Here is a 26,637-nt window from a genome sequence, read left to right as displayed (position 1 = left end):
AACTCCTGAGCGGGGGTCAGCTTTTCTGCCTTCCGCGCCTTCACCCCAGCTAGGGATATGGTTGATGTTTCCTCCGGGGGCCGATAATAGACCCGGTCGCTCCCCATTATGCATCCGAACTCCCCGAGGGATAGCTTTGTTCTCCATTCTTTTACCACAGCTGCTTCTCTTTTTATGGAGAAGTAACCATCAATATTTCTTTGATCTCCTTCTATCGCCTGGTGGTAAGCGATATGCGCCCATAGTTCGTTTGCATTCTCTACGCGGCGTGTCCCGGTGCGCCAGGGGCAGCACCCGATCAGATTCATCTCCATCACCGTGCCCTTAGATCCCATCCTCGTCACCATGTCTCGGACGGCCAGAGCCGACTCGAGTTGCGTTAGAAATTGGTCGTATGTTAGGGCGGGCTGGTGAATGGAGAGGCAGACACAACTTATTGGTTGCAAAAAACATTACTCACGCTGCTTGCAATCACGACGCAGGTGGTCCGGTCATCTGAACAACCACGCGAGTTGTTCCAGCTGGCGGGGCCCAAGCCAGTTAATCCGTCCGCAATTCGAAGCCGGCGGGGAAAGGGGTACGTCGGGGTTGCACTCGGCGACGGGAAGAAAGATCGATAGGTGATCAGTCTATCAATCGGCAGCCGCAAGTCAGATAACTTCAGAGGCACTCTGCGGCGTGCTCAAAGCTCTTCGACTTGGGCGGAAGTCACGCGGAATTCTAAACGGCTAGCGAGCCAATTCCTAGCCGCCACGTATGAATAATTTAGCACTGGCCAATAGCGGGGCACAAATTTACATTCGAATAGCGGGAACTCTTTGCACCGTGCATTTCTGTGCTGCAAAGAAGAAATGCATCCTGCAAAGGAAACTGCAAATTGGCGGGAACTCTCTCCTACATGCGGGCTCTCAATTGCAGCAGAACACTCTGCCGTGCAAAGGAGCTCTCATGTGGCCAGGAAATTCCATAGTGCTGAGGCACAAAAATCACTGGGTCGTGACAACATGTAGATGTGCCCTGTGAGATAGAATCTGGTCATGAGAAGATCAGGATTCCTGGCCTACTTATTTTTGTCATTTAGTTTTGAGGGTAGGGTAAGAGGAACAAAGTAGGCAGGGCTTATAGGGAAATGGGAGTAAAAGGGGAGGGAGTTGGAAGTGGCTAAAGAGAATGTGCAAAGTGAGAAGAAACAAGCTGTTTGATATTTTCATCATCATAATAATAAAAGCCTCCTAGGCCCCAAGCTCTGGCTTCTCTGACTCCTTATCTCACTTGGCTCTGCTTCGAATGCTGGATTTTTGGGAATTCCCTTTGGATTTGGTAGTTTGATCTCTGACTCTAGAACCCTGCCCAGGTCTGGAACTTGGACTCTGTCTCTGTATTTCTCCCTTGCATGTGGTAACTCTGCCTTCTTGGATTCTAACTCCTACCTTTCCCTAGTGACTTAACCACTAGGCAGAAAAATCTCCATTATCACAGCTTATTTCCTAAACAGTTTCTAAAGTTGGACAACTAAGTCCATGATTAGTGATCTTAAATGATCTACCCACTATATTATGCTTGAAATTCAGGCTCTTATTCTAGAGGAGAAACACAGTTTTTCTAATTGGTAAAAAAATGTTAACTCTTGAGACACTGGTAGCAGAAATCTGTACATAAAATAGCTGCCTAGTTTTATGATATTGATTTTAGGATATGGGACTTATGAAGATTGTCTCATACCAATATATTAGGAGTTACACTGGTGAATCTTGTATGTCAAAATGATATCTCCCATAAAATGCTTTTCTGCTTCTTCCAGCTTACATCATAATTTTGCTTCCATTTTCTCCTCAACATTATTCAGTATTTTGCAAATGCTGGGCTGAAATATAATTTGATCAAAAGAACTCTGAGGTGAATAATGATTTGCTCAGCTGCAGCTCATTAGAGATGATTTCATTTTTTTCCAAATTACATTACAAGGGCAGTTTATCAGCCAGACTGTGTATTCCTCAATGAAATGCCTGTTCTACACATGTTAATAAAAAAGGCTTCCTCTGCTTGCTTTTGCTACTTTGCTGATTTACTCTTTTTAGATATTTGCAGGGCAAAGTGGGCATTCTTATTTAATAGAGACTTAAATGTGTCTCTCCCACCAGTGCCTCCTTATTTCTGTTTCCTTCCCACTTTTAGCATATTGTGAATCAGGTCCTTCTGTTTCCCAAATCAGTATGTTTAGGATGTTACAGGAATTGATCCTATTCTGTCATCTTTGTAACTTGTTAGGAGGCTGCAGCAGCAAATACTGTTCTCCCCTTTTCCAAAGCACCTGATCAAAAGAATGAAGTGGGAAATGGGAATCAATTTCCCTGTCCCTTTACTGACAGAGTCTGTGGTTTCTTTCTCATTGGAGGTTTTTTAAGTTCAAGTAAGATTAATAACCTGAGCTAATGTAGACAGATATAATTCTCCTTGGACCATGGGGTTAGACTGGATGACCTCCTTGAGGTTTCTCTGAGCCCTATTTTCCGATGATTCTATTGAAATTCGTTGAGATTCCAATTTTTCTCATTCTGCATCAAGATTTTTCAAAATTATTCACAAAAATAAAAAAGGGTAATGAAAAGAAAAAAGGAAACTATGTACACAAATAGATGCAGCAATCCCAGAAAAATATATAGGCTATGACTGTCTTAATGAGAATTGGTTGCCTTTCATCCTTCCTGTTTTTGTACATTCCTTCTCTAAAACCCAAGTATACCCTGTGTCAGGATGCCAGAAAATATCCCTCCCTAATTTACCATCCTCAGGCCTTTCAATCAGGTCTGATTTACAAAGAAAAGGGGGTGGGGGGAAGTAGAATTAATTTTATTCCTGGTTTTTCTGTTACTGTTTCTTTATGCTGAGTTATGTTGCAGCAGCAGTCAGAGCTGAGTGCTCCCTGATCACATTGATATTCCAAACCAACCAACACTGCAGCCAACAGGTGAACTTCGCTACCTTGTTGGCAGAGAGAAAAAGAAAAAAGAAGGCCATTTGGGATTTAGATAGAAAAACTACTTGTTCAGTTATCCCCTAAAACCTACCAAACTGTAGGATTCCTCTTCTAATGTGCCTTGCAAAATGGCTGTAGGCATTTGGCAAGACAGTTTGGAAAGCACTGATCACAGGACATTACACAACATAATCATCCCAGTGTTACCTTGTGCTCCTCCAGTCTGTTTGATGCATCCTCTTATTGTCTCCTGTCTTGAACATAGATTAAAAAGTCTTCTGAGGCATGAGTTGTGCTTTTCTTCTGTGTACATTGTGCCTAGCATGATGAGGCTCCAATGTATGATTTAGCACCTCTGGCCTGTGATATAAATAATAACTAGTTAGTTCTGGTAAGGTAAACAGAAAATGTAAAGTTGTAACGTATAGTAAGAGAGAGGTGGTTTAGGGAAACAAGCATGAGGAGCCCTGGTTATCAAGATGTCCTGTATCAGAAGACAGATCATCAGATGTGCATCCAATCTCTATAACCCCCAGCTTTGGCTGTTCCTTCAGTATGGGCAGCCATGAGACTGAAACCCCTAGCAATGCTCTGTCATAAAATGAAAACAAACCTTTCAGACTTATTCTCTGTCTCCTCAACTCTTGCTTGTGCCAACTTGCATTATGTATTGTTAACACAAAAGTGTAGAAATGTGCCCTCTGGTGAAAAAATGACAACAACAACAACAAAACCCCTCACACAGCACTCTATTGTGAACAGGACTAATGCCAGATAATTGCTGCATTTATTACTTACAAAAAGAGTCATAAAATCCTGTCCAACAAAATTCAGTGACAACTTCAAGAAAGAAAGGAATTACAGCAAAAGAAAGAGATGCCCCTTTAGTGACTGTTTTCCTTCAAGTTATTTCTTCTAGGATTGGAGAATAATTCTACAATCTTCCTGTTCAGAAATGTTCTTGCATCTGTGGTAGATTAAAATATAGACACTTTATAATGATATTCTGTACTAAGGGATGCATCATTACATACTTCCAAGTATATCAGCTATTATATTTGTACACCTGTATGCAGCAGGCATCATCCGTTTTAGGAGACTGCAGCTGCACATAATACCTCCTTGGTGATCGAAGCTTTATGGCGGGAATTAGTAGTAATAAAGCATTTGAGGGAGGGGGGGAGTTATATTGGGGAGAGCAGTAAAAAACATCATGAAGGGGAGAGTGGAAACCCTCTATTGGAAGGAGAGAAAGTAGTTTAAGAACTTAGTAGCCCTATGGGCTGTTTTCTTCCTCTGAAAGTATGTAAATTCAGCACAGACAGTAGCTAATTTTATGAGATTATTTTTGCATCATGCACCAAACCATAAGGACTGAGCACATACAGTTTGTCTGGCTTTGGTGCCAAGCTTCAGCTTTCCTGCAAACTGTGTAGAGCAGTGTACAGTTCTGTTGTTTGTGTCTCTTGCCCTGCACACCAACTCTTTTTTTCTTCTTCTTCTTGTTTGGTAATTCAATTGTTTTGGTAAATGTATTGCCTGTGAAATAGGCAACAGGTGCTAAAAAGGTGACATCCAAAGCAGGAATTGTCTGTTAAAAAGCATCCATTTTTGTTCTTATTTACCCCTGTATAAATAAAAAATGACTCCACTGGAGACAATAGAATTGAATTGTAATTTAAAGAGAGGGTGATGATCAAGCCCAATTACTCCACAGATGATGGCCAGTGGCAAGGCAAAACTTTTGTACTACTCTGCTAATACCTATGAGGTATTCATCAATAGATAAGAGGAAAGTTAATTTTCCACAGCTTTTTATTCCTTAGACTTTGCTGACCTTTATGATGAGAATGCAAACTATAGTGATGTGGGGTTCATATATATATTGAGTGCATCTACATGTGTACTTTACTGCAGAACTGACTTATTAGCTTTGCTGTAAAGCATCACTGTCTACACGTGAGCTGGTATTAGGGTGTACTCAGTTAACTCCACCATAGGATAGTCCTATGGAGTAATTGTGTGTGCTGAAATGTACATGTAGACAGTAACCAGGTCTGGCAGGCTTGCCACCTAGCCCGGCACTTTACCATCCTCATTCCCCAACCAGCGCCCCCGCCACCCACTGCTGCCATCCAGAGTTGGGGCTCCCCGCTCGCCCGGGCCCCCTGCCAGCCTAGGTCTGCTCTGCACCAGCTCAAGCTGCTGTGGTCCCAAGCGCTTATGTGGACATTATGCCTGGGAGCAGTTGACTCTGGTGTGAACTGCACCAGAGTTTATCATGTCACCTTAATAGCACATATAGATGTACCCACTGTGGACTAGATTGAGACCATTGACTAATTTCAGTGAAGACAAAGTGACAAAATCCTTTAGCAGTTCCTTCACAAAGTTTTTTTACTCCTAAAGAGAAGAACCCTTAAATGGGATTAAATTATAGATATTCAAAGCAGCAAGTGTGTCCTTGTATATTTTTATGTTTACATAGTACCTCTAAGATGCTAGGTGTAACTGTAATAATTGTTTGAAAAAATAATAATGACTGAAATAATGTTATTGATTGCAAAATTTTTTTAGCCAATTTGGACCTTTATTCACGTGCTCTGGGAGTGGGGGAGTACTTTAATTTATTCACGTGCTCTGGGAGAGGGGACGCACTTTAATTAGAGCAGCTCAAAGAGCCGCTCTAATTAAAGCACCTGGAACGTCTCATATATTAGCATCCCCATGCTTCCCTGCTCATGTATAGGCACCCTTTATGTTTCTATTTTTAAGAAATCTTAGGAATAATATAATAAAATAAACATATTATTTAGTTAAAAGAAGAATACATAATTTTTCAGACTCCATATTCCTTAATTATACCAAGTCATGTTGACTGATAGAGAAAAAATATATTTATGATCTTTTGGTCAGGTCTCAAAGGGATGGATTTCTCACAGGCTACAAACAGATGTTACATTGGTCCCTCGACAAAGTACAGCCATTCAGGTATTCATGTCTATTGTCTGGGACAAACCCTAAAAAGGTTTGTGGGATAAGGGGCAAAAACCATGACACCGCAGCTATGTTGCCATAGCAATGTGCTCCCTCAGTCTGCGTGTCACTACAGTGACGTAGCAGCTAAAAATAACGGTGTGCTGTGCACATAGTGCAGTATGGGCTGTTACTGTGCCATCATTTAGTACTTCCAAAAGAAGTACCAAATGTTTGCGCAGTAACAATGGCGCTATAGGGGCACATGTAGGCACGCCCAAGAAGTGTTAACACTTTGTTCTGAGACATTGTGAAGTGCATCTGAACAGTTATCCCAGAATTACTTCACTAAATCAATGGCAGAAAAGCAGCAGCCAGTCATAGATTCATAGATGCTAGGGTCGGAAGGGACCTCAAAGGATCATCAAGTCCGACCCCTGCCAGAAGCAGGAAAAAGTGCTGGGGTTATTTGACCCCAGCCAGTTGCTTCTCCAGTCTCATCTTAAAGATCCCCAAGGTAGGGGAGAGCACCACCTCCTTTGGAAGCCTGTTCCAGATTATGGAGACCCTAGCCATGAAGAACTTCTTTCTGATGTCCAAACTAAATCTAGTCTCTATCAGCTTGTGGCCATTGTTTCTGGTTATTCCAAGGGATTCCTTGGTAAACAGAGCATCTCCTATTCCCTGTAGCCTCCCCCGGGTGAATTTGTATACTGCCACGAGATCCCCCCTCAGCCTTTCCTTACAGAGGCTGAAAAGGTCGAGGCCCCTCAGCCTTTCCTCATAAGGCCTTCCCTGCAGGCCTCTAACCATATGAATGGCCCTCCTCTGGACCCTCTCAAGGTTGTCCACATCCTTCTTGAATTGCGGCACCCAGAATTGGATGCAGTACTCTAGCTGTGTCCTGACGAGTGCCATATAGAGGGGGAGCATCACCTCCCTGGGCCTGTTCATGATACACCTACTAATGCATGACAAAGTGCGGTTAGCTCTGCTAATTACTTCATCACATTGAAGACTCATATTCATCTTGGAGTCAACAATGACTCCAAGATCTCTTTCTGCCACTGTGCTACTGAGAAGGTCATCCCCCAACCTATAGGTGTGCTGGTGATTCCCTCCGTCTAGATGCAGCACCTTGCACTTGTCCTTGTTGAACTGCATCCTGTTGTTCTGCCCACTTCTCTAACCTGTCCAGGTCCACCTGGATTCTATTTCTTCCCACCTGTGTGTTTGCTTCACCCCATAGTTTGGTATCATCTGAGAATCTGGACAGAGTGCTTTCCATGCCCTTATCCAGGTCGCTGATGAAGATATTGAACAGCACCGGACCAAGGACCGAGCCTTGGGAGACCTCACCGCCCACATCTTTTGAGGTTGATACCAACCCATCCACCACCACTCTCTGAGTACAACCCTTAAGCCAATTTGACACCCACATGACTGTGTAATCATCTATGGCACAGCCATTCAATTTGTTTTTAAGAATGGATGGAATACCGTGGCAAAGGCCTTCTTAAAGTCCAAGTAGATGACATGTACCTCGACTCCTGCATCTAAGCTTTTAGTGACCTGGTTATAGAAAGAAACAAGGTTAGTCAGGCAGGATCTACCTGCTATGAACCCGTGCTGGTTGCTCTTCATCATTATATTACCCACTGGACTCCTACAAATATAATCATTGATCATTTTTTCAGGGGTTTTCCCAAGGATGGAGGTGAGACTAACTGGCCTATAGTTACCCATATCCTGCTTCCTCCCCTTCTTGAAAATAGGGACCAATTGGCCCTTTTCCAGTCCTCCGGGACCTCACCTGAGCACCACGAATGCTCAAACAGCCGTGCCGGTGGCTATGCTAATTCTTTCAGCCCCCTTGGATGGAACTCATCTGGGCCTGCTGATTTAAACACATCCAGCCCCTCCAAGTGTCTCTTTACTAGGTCAGCACTGACAGTAGGTGGGCTGGTGTTTCTTCTGCTACTGTCAGTAATGCATTTGGGAGATTTATCTAGATCCAAGTTCAAGAATCCAGAGGCAAAAAACTCATTGAAGAGCTCTGCTTTGTCCCTCCTATCTGTCACCAACTGCCCTTGTCTATCCTGTAGGGGTCCTATGCCGCCCTACGCCTTCTTTTTGCTCCCTATATACCTGAAGGACATTTTGTTGTCCTAAATTTTTGTCACCAGCCAGAGTTCTAATGCTGATTTGGCTTTCTTAACTGATTCCCTGCAAGTGCGAGCCAAGGAAGTATACCCTTCCTTGGCAGCTACCCCCTGCTTCCACAGCTTGTATGCCCCTTTTTTTTGCCCTTAGGCTTTCCTGGATTTCCCTGTTTGGACAGGAGTGTTTCTTGGCCCCTTTGCCCCCTTTTCTATGCAGTGGGATTGTCTCCTTTTGCACCCGAAGGATCGCTTCCTTGAGGAATGATCATCCTTCGTGGACCCCCATTTTGTCAATGCTCTTGAGCTTTAATGCCTCACTAAGTAATCTCCTAAGCACCCTGAAGTCAGTGTTTCTGAAGTCTAGCACTTCTGCCCTGCTGGTTACTTTTCCCACCCTTCACCAGATAGTGAATTCAATCAATTCATAGTCACTATCCCCTAGGTTGCCTTGTACCTACAGATCCCCCACCAGGTCATCCCCTGTAGCTAGCACCACATCCAGCAAGGCATTCCCCCTAGTGAGATCATATACCTCCTGTGTTAGGTGGAGGTCCTGTATGCAGGTTAAGAACCTACATGAATGATTAGTTCTGGCTGACTGATCCTCCCAGTAGAAGTCAGGGTAGTTTAGGTCACCCATGACAACCGTATCTCTTGACCGTATGGCCTCTTAGAGCTGCCCAGAGAATTCCAGGTCTAGCTCATCCTCCTGGTGTGGCAGTCTATAGTAGCCTCCCACTACCAAGTCCCTTTCCCTTCGACTCCCTTGTATCCTAACCCACAGTAACTCATTTTGGCCTTTCTCTGATCCCATCTTGATTATAGAAGATGTATATTTCTCCTTATCATAGAGAGCTACACCTCACCCCCTTTTCTTCCCTACTGTATCCCACCCCGTCTGTGCAACCTATAACCTTCAATGCCTACCGCCCAATCATGAGTAGGGTCCCACCAGGTTTCAGTTATCCCAACCAGATTGAAGTTGTTGCTTCCAAGCAGGAGTGAAAGTTCCTTCTGCTCCTAGCATTAGTGCAGAGACATTTAAGCCCACCAATGGGTGCTCTTGGTATCCCCTTGTCCTGATGTCTGTCAGGCCCCTGAGGAACGTGCCTGTTTGCCTGGCCTATTCATGTGGCTCAGGAGTGTGGCTCCTGCCCAGCTCAGCTATACGGGGATGGGAGGGTGAAAAAACCCTTCCCGATCCCCTACAGCTGGCCTGGCTCCTCACCTCCTCCCCTCACTCTTCCCGGTTTACCTGATTGATGCTTCTGTGTGTGGTTGGGGGGAGCCAAAAGCACACATGCTCCGGAGCACACGGGTTACACACAGTCACTAACCCCTGATTAGAAGGTTGATGTGTGTACACAAGAATACTGCAACATTTTTGTTCTGGGACAAATATAGTCACAGCTGGTTCCATGATAAATGTAATCTTAGCCATGGTGACACTAAATCAAACATTGATATATTGAATAGGTCTATGCAACTTAGAATGGCAACAGAATTGTGCCCAGGACTACATTTTTAAGCTTTTAATTTAGATGCCTAACTTTAGACAGCCAAGGTTGCAAATTAAGTCTATAAACTTTCTGATCCTTAATCCCTAGTACCCATTAAATAGTACTAATGATAATTACATGACAAAAATGTTGTGAAGATAATTCATAATGTAATATTTATTAAGGATCCTCAGATTCTCAATTTAAATATTCTACAGTTTTCTTCTTAAATTATTTAGTATCTAGTGCTAGCTAGGAGGGGGAAATACAAAGCAAAATCTTTGCAGATAATGAAAGATACTTAGATATATTTTTTCTTTCAATTATTTTATTTCATTTTTATTTTTACTTATTTGCTATGCCTGTCTCAGAGTAGACCAATGACAACATTAGTAATGACAAAATCTTAACCTAAGCCATCAAATTGCAAAATTTAACAAAAATAGAGGGTGGAACTGCTCTTACTGATTCTTTAAATGTATGATGCTTTAAAATCTTTTATAATTTGCCTAGAGGCTGATGTTTGCAAGCTTTTCAGACTGCATATAGCTATTTGGGTTTACATTTACGTACCATAAATAAAATTGTCAATTTGATGCCAGCAGCCAAGACTTGACTTTGTCAGGATTAATTTGTATAGACTTTAGATGTGTCATACATGCTGACAAATCAGAGGACATAGACAGCTGAGACCCTGAGTCAAAGTCCAGCTAAACATTTCAGTCATTTTTCAAGTACGTAGATATATAATGCATGCTGCTAGAGGTAGGGCTGACAATTGAAGTATCACTTTAACAGCTGCTTCATTTCACCATCTCTCGGCTCATAAACTTTATTTTTAATGAGCCTGCTTGAAAGACTACTGAAAAACGACCTTCACAGAATGCTAGAAGGACCTGGAATGATGACCAGAGTAACTTGTTTGGGCAATGGAAGGCAGTGTATAATTCAGGGGTGGGCAAAATACAACCCAGGGGCTAAATCTGGCCTGCCAAATGATTCTACCCAGCCTGCGGTTATTTCTTTTGTAGGAGAATTGTATCTGGCCTATGGCTGTCCTAACTTTCAGCACCTTCTACCCTTCTCTATTCCCTATGCTATAGCCAGCTGCAGTAGCAGTAGCCAGTCTCCCAGCCTAGTCCACCCTGTTCTGTCCCCCCAGTTCCCAGTGTATGCTCCAAGGCAGGCGGGGCTGAGCTCCTGACCAGGCTTCTTCCCAGTGAAGCTGTCTATGCAGCTTCAACCTTCTGGCCCTTTGCAGACCAGGCACCCCAGCCGGAAGTGAGTCAAAGATCAAGTAAGATTCTCCCTGCTGGTGGTAGAAGAGGTTCAGGGGAAAGAGGACCAGGAGCCATGGGTTATCAGGGTTCTGCCAGGCTGTGGCCTGGTTTTCCAATGCACTGCTTCAGGCCGCACCATGTGGGTACAGCTGGAGTGGCTGCCCAATCCTGGCCTGGCTTCTGCCTGACCCCGAGTCACTGGCACACAGCCAGGCAGGGCACCCACATGGCTCAAAGTGGTGTGGAGGAACACAGCATGGCACTGTCCTGGCCCGGCTATGCACCAGGGACTCGGGGAGGGACAGTGGTGCAGGGAGAAGCAGGGAGCACACAGTGGCACTAGCCTGGCCTGGCCAAGCCCACGTAATCTGTGTCTCCTGGCCCCCTTTTCCCTGCAGCCCTTCCCTTGCCCCTAGTCCCCAGCATATGGCTGCACCAGCTTCGCCCATGTGTCCCAAGGCAGTGCGCAAGAACATGGCACAGCACCAACCTGGCCTGGTTATGTGCCAGGCACTCAGGTTAGGGGAAGGGATGCAAGGAAAAGTGGGGAACAAAGGTTAGGTTCTTTTAACCTTTGTTCACTCACCTCTATGCCCTGAGATCAGGGGTGGGTAATTATTTGGGCTAAAGGGCCACTTAGGGAGTTTTGCTGTGCTGTTGGGCATGATGGGGAAGTGGGGTGACCCATGATAGCTTACCAAAACTCCTTAAGTGTCCTTCAGGCCCAGATAATTGCCCAACCCTGGTATAATGTAATATATCCTGAATGAAATAACCAGCAGATGGTTAGAAATATTAATGCATATTGTCATGAGCTTCTGAGGAATATAATTCATCTTCTCTCTGGACTTTCAGTGCCCATGCAGTGGGTACTATGTGGCAAGATAACTAGTGGTGTACATTTTTATAGGTCCATTGAAGTAAGTAGTGCTATGCTAGTTCACACCAAGTGAGCTTCTAGCCTGTGATAGTTAAAGATTTCTGTAGGAGCTGCAGGCCTAACATGTACTTTCTCTTGACGGTATTTGCAAGACTCGTATGTTATTGAGTACATGGGCATAGTTATCTCACACAGCAGAATTGATCCTGAATGGCATGGTAGCAGGTAATGGTAATGTGTACAGTTCTGGAAATGGCACTACATCATGTACTACTTTCTGCAGCGTCTGCAGACATGCATTTGCATTCTTCTTCCTGCCCTCTCTTCGCTGTCCCCACTCCATCCAAGGGTGATATAAATGGTAGCAACATTTTATTTTGGTAAACTAGCTGAGGGGTGCAGCAAAGAACTACATTACATCAAAGGATGTAAATAGCAACACACGAGCATGCATAATAGGAATTGGTGGTGGGGAAGCTGCTCATTATAGATTTTCTTACTCTCTTCTGGTGGTTACTGTTCCACCTAGAGTTACCTTTTTTACCAAATGACATTCTTTGCATCCATTTTCACTGTTTTACTCTATTGTTGTTTTCTCTTTCACTGATGCCACTGCTGACATTGGCTCCTGTTTAAGACGTTGGTCTTATTATAATTCCATTGCCTGTGGGAAAAATTTCTGTAGTCAAGGCTCCTACTGCTGCACCTATCTTTATTCTCAGGACATGGTCAACATTAGCACTTCAACTGATGCTGCTACAGGGCTGCAGAATTCTTCAGTGTAAACTCATCCTCACTATATCTGTTTACCCTTTCAAAAACATTAAGAACTCTTGTTCTTATTGTTATTTATTTTTTGTATTTTAATAGCAACTGAGAGTGCCAGTCATGGATCAGGAGACCACTGTGTCAGCTAGAGTACAAAATTAACAAAAAGATGGATGTCCTCTCAGAAAATTTTCAATTTATTTATCATATGAAAGCTGGAGTGGAAGGAAATGGTTATGCAGTATTGAAGAACATGCTGATCAATAGTCACAGCTCAACAGCTTGCTATCTACTGTCAACTATTTTAAGGGCATTATAATAAAGGAGAGCTTTCAGAAGGACAAGGAGGTGACTTTCCAAATGTTTCAGAGGAGGTAAAATTCATCGCCCTGGCCTCCTTCAACCCAATCTGTTAACCTCTGCTGATACCTAACATGGCTAGGCATCTGGTAGATTTTGTCACGCATCTTGTTTTATCACAGGGATAGAACCCATGGAGTATAGCCACATTGTTCTGAGAACTTCACTAGTAAGAAGGGTAGCCCTAGATTATCTGTGCTTCCACTCAATGTAAGAACATAAAAAGTGCCACACTGGATTAGACCAATATCCATTTAGCCCAGTATCTTTCTCTGACAGTAGCAGAAGTAGATGCTAGATGAAGAGCAATGAACTTGATAGATGTAGAGTGATCTGTCCCATATGCATTACCCTCTCAGGCATCTGCTATTATTGGTTTAGAGATACCAAAGGAAAAATCTCCAACTGTTCTGTTCAACAGTCGTTAATAGATCTATCATCCATAAATTTGTCTAGTCCTTTTGTGAACCTGACTGTGTTATCTGTCTCTACCATTTCCTTTCATAGTTTCATAGTTTCATAGTAGCTAGGGTCAGGAGGGACCTGAACAGACCATCTAGCCTGACCCCCTGCCACAGGCAGGAATGAATGCTGGGTTCACAAGACCCCAGACAGGTGATCATCCAACCTTCTCTTGAATATGCCCAAGGTAGGGGCGAGGACCACTTCCCTGGGAAGTTGGTTCCAGATTTTGGCCACCCTAACTGTAAAATATTGCCTTCTGATCTCCAGCCTAAACCTATTCTCCATCAGCTTATTACCATTGTTCCTCGTAACAATGTTCCTGTGGCAATGAATTCCATAAGTTAACTATGCATAGCATAAAAAGTACTTTCTGTAGTTTTAAACCTGTCTCCTACTAACTTTAGTGGATGCCCCCTAGTTCTAGTTTTTCTGGGACTTAGTTCATAACAATTCCCTGTTCACTTGATGATTTTATAGATCTATATCATATCCCCCATCAGGTTTCTCCTTTCCAAACTGAAGTCTTAGCTTTTTTAGTCTCTCCTCATACAGCAACTGTTCTACACCCTTGATCTTTTCAGTTGCCCTTCTCTGTACCCTTTCCAATTCAACAACATCCTCTCCTCTTAGAGATTCAGAGACCAGAACTGCACACAGTATTCAAGATGTGGGCACACCATGATTTGTATAATGGCATGATGATGTTCTGGATTTTGCTTTCTATTCCCTTTTGCATTTCTAATCACTGCTGCACATTGAGATGACCTTTTTAGATAACTTTCTACAATGATGCTAAGGTTTCTTCCATGAGTCATAATAGTTCAGAACCCAGTATTGTATACATATAGTTGAGGTTATTTTTCTTCAGGTGCATTACTTTGCACTTGTCAACATTAAAGTTCATCTGCCATTTTTTGCCCACTTACTTGGATTGATTAGATCTTTCTGCAGCTCCTCTCCGACAGCTTGGGACTTGATACTCAGAATAATTTGGTATCATCTGCAAATTTGGAGATTTCACCATGCATCCCCTTTCCAGGTTGTTAGTGAAAATGTTGAACAAAATTGGTCCCAGCATATATCCCTTCAAGACCCCATTTTTGATCTCCCTTCATTCTGGAAAGTGGCCATTTAGCCCTAATTTTCTTCCTATCTCTTAACCAGCTCTCGGTCCACAAAAGAACCTTCCCGTCAATTCCTTGCCAACACAGGTTTTTAATAGCCTTTGATGGGGACCTTGTTGGAAGGTTTTTGAAAGGCCAAATATAGTATGTCAATCGGGTCTCCCTTTTCCACATCCTTGTTAGTACCCTCAGAGAACTCCACCAGATTGGTGAGGCAGGATTTCCCTTTACAAAAACCCTGCTGACTCTTCCCCAGCAGATCACTTTCTCCAAGAGCAATGATTTATTTACCTCAGTAATATATACAACCCAGATTTCCTGAGCTCCCGAGATTAGAGATGCTAATCTAAAAAGTCTCCTTTCTCTCCCCTATTCATTCTATACTATTTTTACAAGATTGCTTTAAAAGTAAACTCTTAAATCTGACGAAAATCACTGAAAATGAATTCTGTAAACAAGTTTATCACATAATTTCCCTTTTCTTTTCTCTGAACACTGAAGGAGGCATTCTGCTGAAATATCTGTCTAAAGAAGTAATTTGCCTAACTTAATCTTACAAACAGTTGTTTGTTGAAATTGAATAATAATGCTTTTATCTTTTTGCTAATGTAGTTAACTGGATAAAACTGTATAAGACTGGATCCTCACCCTGTTCTGGTTACAGCAGCTGGGTACCTAGCAAATAGAAATCCCTGAGGATTCTCTCAGTAGGGACAACCCTTAGGTGCCAGGTAGCTGCTTCTGATGCTTCATAGAGGTGTAAGCATCTAGATACACCTTGGAGCAACTTGTGACTGCTCTGAATTATGCTGGGATATAGTCCTAGGTTTGAGAGACCAACTTTGTTCACACCCTCACCCTTTGTTAATTATATATAGTCTATCCCACAGCAGCTGAGGATAGAGCCCAAATATGTTATAGTCATATTAATACAAATTCTTTAATATTATATATCAGGGTGTTCTTACATTCTTATTTGTTTTCCTTAAAATGTAGAGATTTTAAGATACTGAATTTGTGTTACTTTTTTGTAATTAAACAAAAGCAAAAAATAAAAGCATCACCACATCATATCAGTCATCCTTCTCTTTGGATGTTGAAAATCAGGCCAAGATAAAACAGAGGTGAAAGTACATTTTCAGAGATGATGCCACACAGTATGGCTGCTGGCTATAGAGTTGCCTCTGTAGCTACTTTGGTTAGAGTGAAGGTCTGTCTGGTGAACTTTGATGCAGAGACATTTATACATTTATATGCAACAAAGAGCAGGTTTCTTAAACCTCTTCATTCTTTTTTCAGCGTATGCTGGCATTATGACATTTGCCCTTGTGATATGCTTTACATCCTACTTATATACTGAGTTGGGGTTCAGGAATTATTGAAATCCACAAGTTCACTTTGACATACAGTTCCCTTCTGGCAAAAGACATTTCTTTCCTCTGCGTCCCTGTCACAAGCTATATTTGTCAGTGGCCTGGCATAGAACTGCAGGTGGAGATAAGTTAAAAATAAGCCTTCTGCTCCTTGATTCTTGTTTGTATTTCTTCACACTTCCTAAGCATGAGTATTATTGCAAGATTTCAGAGATGCCAATTTACTTAAAGTGAACAAGAGGATCAATGAGTGGTTCATGTCCCTTCATTTTCAAATTGACCAACACAAGTGGACTAGGATAGGAAAGAATATCCTACATTATTTTAAACTTATTTTAAAAAGGCAGCCTGGACTAATTTGGCCCTTATTCCTGTACAGCTCCTCTTGGGAATTGTCCAGCTTTGAGCAAGGGGTTGGAGTATATGACCTCCTGAGGTTCCTTCTAACCCTAATTTACTATGATTATATAAATTTGGTTTCTGTATTAAACACAATGGCTTTACAGCTGCTTTTTCTGGAAAAAGACTGTATGTTCACAATACTGTGGACAGCAGGCTGTGTTTGCAACCCAATCCAACATATTTGTGTGAGAACAGTTGTTGAGAAGTTATCAGATTTAATGTAGGGGTAAATGAATGAAATAATAGAAATAAGATTCATTGATTTATGATCCATTTTATCATTAAACTTTATAACTCTATGATAAATTGTGCATTAATTACCATATCCTGTTGTAAAGTCATTTTATGTCATTCTTTAAAATAAGACTTCTTTATAATTGCACAGCTGACCTGTGGATTCCTAAAACTCCTTAGAATGTGTTATGTTTATTTTGGTTCAGAGATTTTTAGGTGCAGTAAAGTAGGTTCTGATATTTACTTCACTCTTCTGATTGTCACAGATTAAAGAGCACCTTGCCAAGGGACAAAGGATGCTGGCTGGTGATGGAATGTCCCAGGTCACAAAGACTCTGTTGGATTTAACTCAGAGGAAAAACTTTTATGCAGGGGATCTTCTTATTTCTGTGGAAATCCTCAGAAATGTTACAGACACGTTTAAAAGGGCAAGTTACATTCCTGCATCTGATGGTGTCCAGGTAAGAGAAATACTGTACAGCAAGGCAATTATTCCACTTACAATTTTATTCAGCATTCACTGTCATCTATTTACCCTGTAAGACAAGTTAAATGTCCTTATTAAGTGTAACACTTGCACATTACTTAGGAATAAAATGAAGTGTATTGGAGCAAAAGGACACCGCTACATTTAATATAGCAAATGTCTAAGAATAACAGAGCATCAAAAGTACGAGAGTCTTTTTACATAAAGATTATTCTAAGAACTTTGCATTCCCTATTCTTTTAACATCACTCAACTCTACAGTTTTGTTTGTTCTAGTTCCTTTCAATTAAAAATCTACCCATGATTTTTAGAAACCTAATTAATTCAGGCATTGCTTCTGCAGTTCAAAAATGTAGAGCTTATTGAAAGAGTGTATAAGTACATATAATACATGTCATATCAGTTTTGTATTTTGCATGGTCAGTTAACTCTTCTTATGCCATAGGACAATTACAATGGTGCCTGTGCCATGAACACCAGGGTTTTTTCTGTATAATGTGCTGCCTGTCTCAGTGTATAGTATCCCTAAAGAGTGACTGTTTGTCAGGATGCCAGGATCAAGTAGTATTTTGTCTATATTTAGGATTTTATGTGCACTTTTCTAAGTATGCAGGTATATTTTAAAAAAGGAGGCTAAGATAAAATGCAGTAGTGCATCACTTATTAAATGGTGGGTTTTATGATTGTTCATAAATTAATAATAAAGTAATTTAATATACAGAATTCTTATTAATGTTTTACGCAAATATAAAGGTAGGAAATGTGAATAAATATAGATGGATGGGTATATTTTAGTCAGAATTTCCCTGGAGTTAAGATTTTGACAGGCTCTCCATTATGTTTCTAATTCACTCACTCACTCTCTCTCTCTCTCTCTATCTCTCTCTCTCTCTCTCTTTTGAACACACACATTTCCCAAGTTAAATTAATCAACCTAATTTGTTTCATATGTGACCCTCAGCCAATTCAGACATTTATGGACACATTTCTAGGGAATTAGTTTGATTAAAATAGGATGTAGAAACTGAGCTAGAAATGTCAGGTTTGCATCCTCCTTTTTTGTGGGAGCAAGGCTTTCAGTAATTTTAGAAAGGTTTGCTCCTAAAACATGGAGTTCTTTACAACAAATCTTTCATGCTGTAAAACAGCAGTAAGCAACCTTTTAACAGCAGACCATGAATACCACCCCAACAGGTGATTTTCCCCCTTCCCCTGTATTTCCCTCCCTGACACATCACTGACATAGGCTTGTCCAGTCTCCTTATTAGCCTCGCTGACCCCTACCACATGAGAGAGACCATTATAGTGTGGGGAGGCATCAGTGCAGCAACCAGTCTCTGGTACCTACTACTGCAGGTGCTGACACCATGCACTCCCTGTCACCAACTGCTGCCAACTCCTGTCACTGGCAGAACTGGGCCAGGTAGGGTGCTACAAAAATCCCTTGGCTGCTGGCCACACTGCAGCAAGGTCTCCCATGAGGGGTGCAGGAGCCATAAGATTGACGAGGGAAACTCTGCCACAAGCTGGATGACATCTTCATAACCCAGATCCATGTGCTGTAGGTTGCAAACCCTAATACTAAACAATTTGACAGTTTTGCTTTAGTTTTTCAAGTTTTGGGGGAGCTACAAAAACCTTTGTGAGAACTAGTCTTGAGAGTGGTTGCCACCAGCAATTCAGTTCATGGATGTAGTAGCCTGGAGTAGCTTCACCTCTTCTTCCTGATACACAGACTGAATATAGATCTGAGTTCTGTCTGCTCCCAACCTTCTTCCCTGCCAGAATTGTCTCTTAAATTCTCGTTAGAATTCTGTCTGAACCAGCTGGAAAAAACAATTAATATCACATTAACCTGGGGGAAATAATTACTGATTTTTTTTAAGGAAAAAACCCACAGAATTCCAGTGGAAATAGAGTGTAAAGCTACTGTAAACTCTTTTTAAAATCCCCTTTTGAAAAAGATGCTAAGTTAAAAATATGAAATTCAGTAAGTTATAGAATCATAGGAAAGTTGGACTGGAACAGACCCCATCTAGTCCAGACCCCTGCTGAAGGAAGGATCATCCATCAGTAAACCATCTCAGCCAAGTGTCTGTCCAGCCTACTATTGAAAATGTCCAGGAATGGAGATTCTATAACTACTCTAAGAAGCCTGTTCCAATCTTTGACCACCCTCACAGTAAGAAAGTACTTCCTAATCTCTAACCTAAATTTCCTCTGCTGTATCTTGAGGCCACTGTTCCTAGTCCTGTCCCCTATAGCCACAAAGGAAAGCTCATCTCCATTCTCTCTATAACTGTCTTCAGATATTTGTAGACTGTTATCAAATCCTCTCTTATTCTTCTTGTCTCCAGACTAAAAAACCCTAGTTCTTTCAGGCTTTTCTCATAAGTCATGCTTCCAAGTTGCTCTGCACTGGACCCTTCCCAATCTGTCCACATATTTCTTGAAGTGTGGTGGGCCCAAAACTGTACTCCAGATGAAGCCTCACCAGTACTGAACAGAGTGGAAGAATCACTTCCCTTGATCTGCTAGTGACAGTCCTGTTGATACAACCTAGTACACAGATGGCCTTCTTTGCAACAAAACCATGCTGTTGGCTCATATTCAGCTTATGGTCTACTGTAACCCCCAGGTCCTTTTCTGAAGTACTACAGCCTAGTCAGCCACACCCCCCACCCCCATTCTGTATTTGTGTATTCAGTTATTCCATCTTAAGTGCAGGCCTTTGCATTTCTCCTTACTGAATTTTATCTGGTTGATTGTGGACAATTTTCCCAGTCTATCCAGATGATTCTGGATCTTAGCTTTGCTCTCCAGAGTGCCTGCAAGTCCTTCCAACTTGATGCCATTCACAAATCTGCTAAGCATGAACTCAATCCTATAATTCAAATCATTAATAAAGATATTAAGCAATACTGGATCCGGAACAGACCCCTGAGGAATCCCATTTGATACCTCTTTCCAACAAACATTGATGATCATGTTGAGCATATTGTTGAGCACGATGATCCAACCAGTTATGTATCACCCTTACAGTACTTTCATCTACTCTTCTTTTCTTTAGCTTGTTATGGAAAATGCTGTGGAAGACAACGTGAAAAGCCTTGCTAAAATGAAGGTGTATCACATCTATTGCTTGTCCCGCATCCACAGAACCTGTTACCTTATGATAGAAGGGAATCATGTTGGTTTGGCATGATTTGCTTGGTGAATCTATACTGGTTGTTTCTGATCACCTTGTTCTCCTCTTGGTGCTTCACAATTTAATTTCTTTGATAGTCTCAATGATCTTTGAGGACATACCCCATGATCTTTCCAGGTATTGAGGTCAGACTTGTCTGTAGTTCCCTGGATCCTCCTTCTTTACTTTCTTAAAGATGGGCACTATATTTGACCTTTTCCAATCCTGTCTGACCCTGGCGACTTGAAATCTAGATTCTTTAAGTAACCCCTAACCTGTTCTGCTGCTATTCTAGGCTGCTTGACTCCATCTCTATCTTTGCTGTCTTACTTTTGACATGCTTGTAAAATGCCTTTTATATCTCTTGCCAGCTGCCTCTCAAATATGCTTTGGCTTTCCTAATATTCTTCCTGAATGTGATCCTCCGTGTGATACTCAAATACTCTTCCCTAGTGCCATGACCACATTTTTACTTTTTGCAAGATTCCTGTTTGAGTTTCAACTCATTGGAGACACTGCTGCCTAGCCAGACTGATCTCCTGTTGCAATTCTCATTCTTCTGTTGTATCAAGATAAGTTCCTCCTCAGTCCTCAATAGGGCCTCATTAATGGAGGCAGCCAGTGCTCCTGGACTTCTTTTTCCCTGAGACTTGCCTCCCAGGAGATCTTGCTAAATAGCTGTTAAGTCTGCATTTCAGAAGTCCAGTGTCTTTATTGTCTTCTTCTTCTCTCCCCTTAGATCTTCAACTTTGTTGTCATTCGGCATGTTTACATGTGACAGCATTCGTGGGCAAAAACCATGACACTGCTGCTATGTTGCCTTAGCAATGTGCTCCCTCACTATAGCATGTAGCTATGGTGATGTAGCAGCTAATAATAACCATGTGCTACCAGTGCAATACTAAATGATAGCGCAATAACAACAGCACGTGTAGACGTGTCCAGGGTCACCCAAATTAGCTTCCACCTTCACATTCTCAATCAAGTCCTTCTTTCTGAGCAGCAAGTTGATAAGAGCTTCTCTGCTTGTTGACCTGTCTACCATCTTTAGCAAAAAATTATTTACAACACACTCCAAGAATTTGCTGGACTGCTTGTGCACTGCCTTCCAAGCAGATGTCCTGATAACTGAAGTCTCCTACGGGAACCAGGCCCTGCAATTTGGAAGCTTCTGTCAGTTTTTTAAAGAAGGCCTCATTCACCTCTTCTTCCTGATATGGTTGCCATCATGGCATCTCCCTTGGTGCTTTCCCCTCTGACCTCTTCTCAGAGGCCTTTCAGTAGGCTGACCTTTCACTTCATACTGCACCTTAGGATATATGTACATCTCCTTTATATATAGGTCAGGACCCCCTTCTTTTTTCCCTTCCTATACTTCTTGAATAAGCTGTGACCATCCTTGACCATACTCTAGTCATGTGAACTATGCCACCATATCTCCATAATCAAAATTACATCATAATTCCTCAGTTGTACGAGGACTTCCAATTCTTCCTGTTTATTCCCAGTGCTTCTTGTGTTAGTACATAAACCTTTCAGGTATCTCACTGATTATCCTGTCTTCTCATTGACAGCATTGCTAAGATTTCAACTGTTTCTTCCCTTTACTACATTTTATCCAGGTCCCATGGCTCTTTATTTCCTTTTTGGCTTCTCTCTTCATCCCCTAGTAAACCTAGTGTAAAGACTTTCTCACTAGGTTAGCAAACCTGTAGGTGCAAACATTATTTCCTGTCTTTGTCAGGTGGACCCCATCTCTTCCCAGTAGTCCTTCTTCTTGGAACACAAAGTAACTCAAAGTAAACCTTAAAACTCACATGCATACATGTTAATTTATTTTTATTTTATCTACATAAAATGAGATCTAAATACTCAGAAAGTCATAATTTAGCATTTTGCTAAATTTCAGAACAGTAACTTATGAATCCTGGTAGTTCTATACTTTAAAATATGTATTTCTCAATAAAAAGCTACTATGATTTGTCCTTAGATCATTGTCATCTTCCAGACTATCAAACAAATTAAATCTTAAAATGAAGAAGGCTCTAAAGTATGTACATGCATTTATTACATTCTTTTGATTTTTACTCTTTTATCTGCTGACAGTGCTAATATTGATAAAGGTAGACGCTGAAATTAATATGATCTATTGAGTTTAGATGATGAGGGGAATAATGAAAGGAATGCAAGGAAATTACAAGATTTTAACATACTTATACAAAACTAAAATGCTGCAACTTCAGATGTTGTATGGAATGAGCTATTTATTTGGGCAGACAATATAGTAAGCTCAATACAGGGCTTGTTAAATATGCAAAATTGGTGCCAAGTTATTCATTGTAAAGACCTTATTCTCTTTGCATATTTTAAGAAAATTTTTTTGCAACAATTGAGTTGCTCACACACAGTGTCAAGTTGAACAATAAGCATGCAGGAGACAGTATAACAACATAGGATGGGATTCTGGATCAGTGACTGAAAAATGCAGCGTACTGATGAATAGCAAAAAGGGGGACAGTAATTACACCAGAAGCAAGGACTCTTTTCACGTGGGGAATATTTGAACATATACTATTATGAATGAGCACTGGAACACAACAGATGGCAACTGTGTTATTACTTGTAAATAAAAATATTTAGGAAGAGGGAATTAAACTTGTAAATAAACGTGCATGAATTTTAAAACAACAATTCAGAATATTAGCTTAGACCTAGATTAAATCTAATTGAGGTATTCTCTGGGCTGTCATTAAACAGGGTGGTCCAACAGTTATTATAAGCCAGTGTTATGGTTCCTTGATATTGCTGTTGGCTGGGAACTAGGTTTGTCTCCTGCATGTTATAACAGCCTAGTGCTGTTTAGCTTATGCCTGGCTACTTATGGTTTAGGGGAACAACTAGACCAGCCATTGATCAGCTGGGTTGCCCCAGCCCATTCCCTCAGGACATACTCCCTTTTTGGAATCCAAGCCCAGATCCAAACTCAATGCTTTCCCTTAGTTCCAATGCACAGAGCAATTCTTGCCTAACTGCATAATAAGATTTACAGCAGCTTTAAGCTTACAGATTGGCTCAGAACGTCTGTATTGGAACAGAGAATTGGAGTCATTATATTTACAGTAAGAAAACATTTGAAAGGAAGGAAATTAAATTAAGAAACCATAGCTGTCCAATCCTGACTGTAAGCAGAGTGAGTCAGAGAAAGGACTGGATGGAAATTATGGATCTCCGAATTTGTCTCTTTCTATCATGCTATTTTCTACAATGCCCACTACTGTAGTATCTAAGTACCACTAACAGGAAATGAGGGACCAGAGCTTCCATAAGTAAATCTAGCAGCTGTGGGACCATTAGATTTTGTGTTTCTATTACCTCTTCAGAATTTAGTTCTCCTGGTAAATCAAACTTTTTCCAGTGGTTAGAATTGTACCTGTATCTGTGTCCTGTAAAATGCTTTCTCATTTATATACTTTACCTATTGTGACCAAGAGAATTGCAGAAATACTTTTAGGCCTTTTAGAACCTTTCCCAGCATTAGATTCTTGGTTCATATTTTTTCATAATCTAGTCAGAAAAATACCTTACAGCTCCTCTCTTTCAATCACATGGACTGGTTCTACCTGTCTGAAAATCCCTGCACATCTCAGGGTCCAGAGCTACCACATACAGGGCATGGAAACAGTATGGGCCTAGAAAAAGAGCAGATGTACTGTTGGCACTGGATTTATGATCCAAATACCGTGTTCCAGGCGGATCCAAACCCTCAGACCAACCACAACTTTTCCGTTCAATAATAGGCAAATTTTATTGATACACAGCAACAGCAGATAAGAACAATGTAGGCAAGGCAAACAAAATACCCGCCCCCCATTCAATTCTATATCTACCAGGTCTAGGGCTGTCACAAAGAGAAGGTACATCTGGGCAGTAGGGTTGTGCGAAACAGCACTGTTTTGTTTTGACTTCCGGTTCACTGTTTTGAAGGGACAGTGTTTCATTTTGTTCAGTTCTCCAGCCCTCAGTTTGATTCTCCAGCTCCCGCTTCAATTCCCCAGCTCCCTGCCCCGCAGCACTCAGCCACAGTGGCCCCAGCTCCTAGACAGCGTGCAATGTCCTGCCGAGCTGCATTGCACCACGCCATGGGGCAGCTACCATGCAGGTACCAGGTGGGGGGGTGGATACCTGCCGCCCCTCACTGCCCCGTGCTGCATGGGTGGGCTTTGCCACCAGTGCCAAGAGGCCCCAATCACTGCTGCAGCCAGTGAGATGGGACTTTTTTTTTCTTTTTTTTTTAAGTGCTGGGAAGCTGGGGCCAGGCATGGGATGGGGTCAGGCAGAGCAGCCATGGGGCTTCTCCTGTGGCTCCCCCCACCCAGGAAGAGGCAGGCACAGCCAGAGCAGCTGTGGGAGGACACGCAGCTGCCTGGCTGTGGCTGCCTCTCCCTGGGCGCCCGCTCCTTGGCCGATCTGAATCACCAAATCTTTCTGAATCAGCACTGAATCTTCCAAAGTTGATTTGGCCAAATCAATTCAGGACAGTGATCCGAATCAAATCACTGTCCTCTGAATCAGCCAAATCTGAATCCAAATTGAATACTTTCCTATTCACACAGGCCTACTGGGCAGGGCCCTCTGTTCCACAGCAGGGCTGGCCCCTCTCATCTGTTCCCTGGTTGGAGCTCCGGCAGAGACTTGCAGGCACAACAGGGTATGCCTGGCTTCCCCCTGCCCCCCCGCTTGATGCTCAAGCAGGAGATATCCCCCTCCCTCCCTCCCATCTCCCACAGCAGGGACCCCAGCCCCATGGACCCTAGGCATGTGGTATGTTAACTAATGCAGATGTGTGTGTGTGTGTCTCCAATTTCACTGGGACAGGCAGACAGAACAGTGACTGCTTAGGGCTATTTGGATCTAATCATCAGGATTTTTTTTTGCTCTAAATTAGGGCTGTCAAACAATTTAAAAATTGGATCATGATTAGTTGCGTGATTACAAATATTAGTTGCAATTAATCGCAATTTTAATCACACAGCTAAAAAATGAAAATGATGTGTGGAAAAACTCAAAATTATGCAAAATTATGCAGGTACTTTGCATGGTTTGGGGGTGGGGATGGAGTGTCATGGGGATTTGTGAAGGTGTAGGCAGCTGCACATGTGTGTGTGTGTGTGTGTGTGTGTGTGTGTGTGTGTGTGTGGAGTGGGGTCCCCCATTGCCCTGGCAGGATAAGGGGTACATTGGGTTAGGAGTGAAGGGGCAGCAGCAGGGATGGTGGCGCTGTGGCTTGGGAGTGAGGGACAGACACACATAGACATGCACATACAGACACAGTACCATACAGGTAAGTCTGTGGAGGAAAGGGATGTGGGGAAGAGAAGGGGTGGAGGGGACAGATCCAGGCCCCCATGGTAAGGGAAGGAGGGTGGAAGGGGTAGGATTGAATGGGGACCCAGGGCCAAGGTAGGTCATAGAACAGACCTGCTAGAGGCTTGTTGAGGAGTGCAAGCAGGGGGTGCAGCTCCTCACTGCTGCACGCACCCCAGGGGAGGCATGGGGGGCAGAGGCAGGCTGTGGATTTGTGCACAGGGCAGAGGTGGGCTCCCCACTGTGGGCTGGGGCACTGCGCCCTGCTGCCTTTGCCCTGGGAGATGCCTGCTGGCCATGTCACATCCCCTGCCCGCTCAGTGGCAGGAGGCACAACATGGCATCAAGTGACTCACAGGGCAAAGACAGCAGGGTGCAGAGCCACAACCTGCAGCGGGCAGCCCACCTCCACCCCATGCACATATCTAGGGGGCACATGCCCCCCATGCTCCTCCTGGAGGTGCCCGCAGTGGTGGGGAGCCTCCCACTCTGTGCCCTGGATGAGCCGCCCGTGCCTATATCCCACAACCCACCCTGGCCCTGGGTCCCATTCACCCAAGCCCCTGCCCCTGCCCCTTGCCCCACTCCTTCCTTTACTATGGGGTCCTTGATCTGCCCTCCATGCCCCTTCTCTCCACAGACTTATCTGCTGGGCTCTGCTCTACATGCTGCTAGGCTGCATTCCTGGCCATAGATTCATAGATTCATGGATGTTAGGGTCGGAAGGGACCTCAAAAGATCATCGAGTCTGACCCCCTGCATAGGCAAGAAAGAGTGCTGGGTCTAGATGACCCCAGCCAGATGCATATCCAGCCTCCTCTTGAAGAACTCTAGGGTAGGGGAGAGCACCACCTCCCTTGGAAGACCATTCCAGACCTTGACCACTCTAACTGTGAAGAAGTTCTTCCTAATGTCCAGTCTAAATCTGCTGTCTGCTAGCTTGTGGCCATTATTTCTTGTAACCCCCGGGGGCGCCTTGGTGAATAAAACCTCACCAATTCCCTTCTGTGCCCCCGTGATGAACTTATAGGCAGCCACAAGGTCGCCTCTCAACCTTCTCTTGCGGAGGCTGAAGAGGTCCAGTTTCTCTAGTCTCTCC

At 42.8% G+C, this 26,637-nt stretch overlaps 1 protein-coding gene across 1 annotated transcript in view; it reads left to right on the top strand.

The window, feature by feature from the left end:
* The window catches only part of ADGRB3 (adhesion G protein-coupled receptor B3), a 738,716-nt gene that overhangs the window by 333,442 nt on the left and 378,637 nt on the right, over positions 1-26,637 (top strand). The window contains exon 10 of the mRNA XM_006016642.3: positions 16,767-16,961. Coding sequence (XP_006016704.1) covers positions 16,767-16,961 — 195 coding nt within the window. The remainder of the gene's footprint in view (positions 1-16,766; positions 16,962-26,637) is intronic.

Source organism: Alligator sinensis, unplaced genomic scaffold (assembly GCF_000455745.1).
Source record: "Alligator sinensis unplaced genomic scaffold, ASM45574v1 scaffold499_1, whole genome shotgun sequence".
NCBI lineage: Eukaryota > Metazoa > Chordata > Crocodylia > Alligatoridae > Alligator > Alligator sinensis.
Note: the sequence above shows the minus strand (reverse complement) of the source record. Positions and strands in the feature narration are given on the sequence as shown.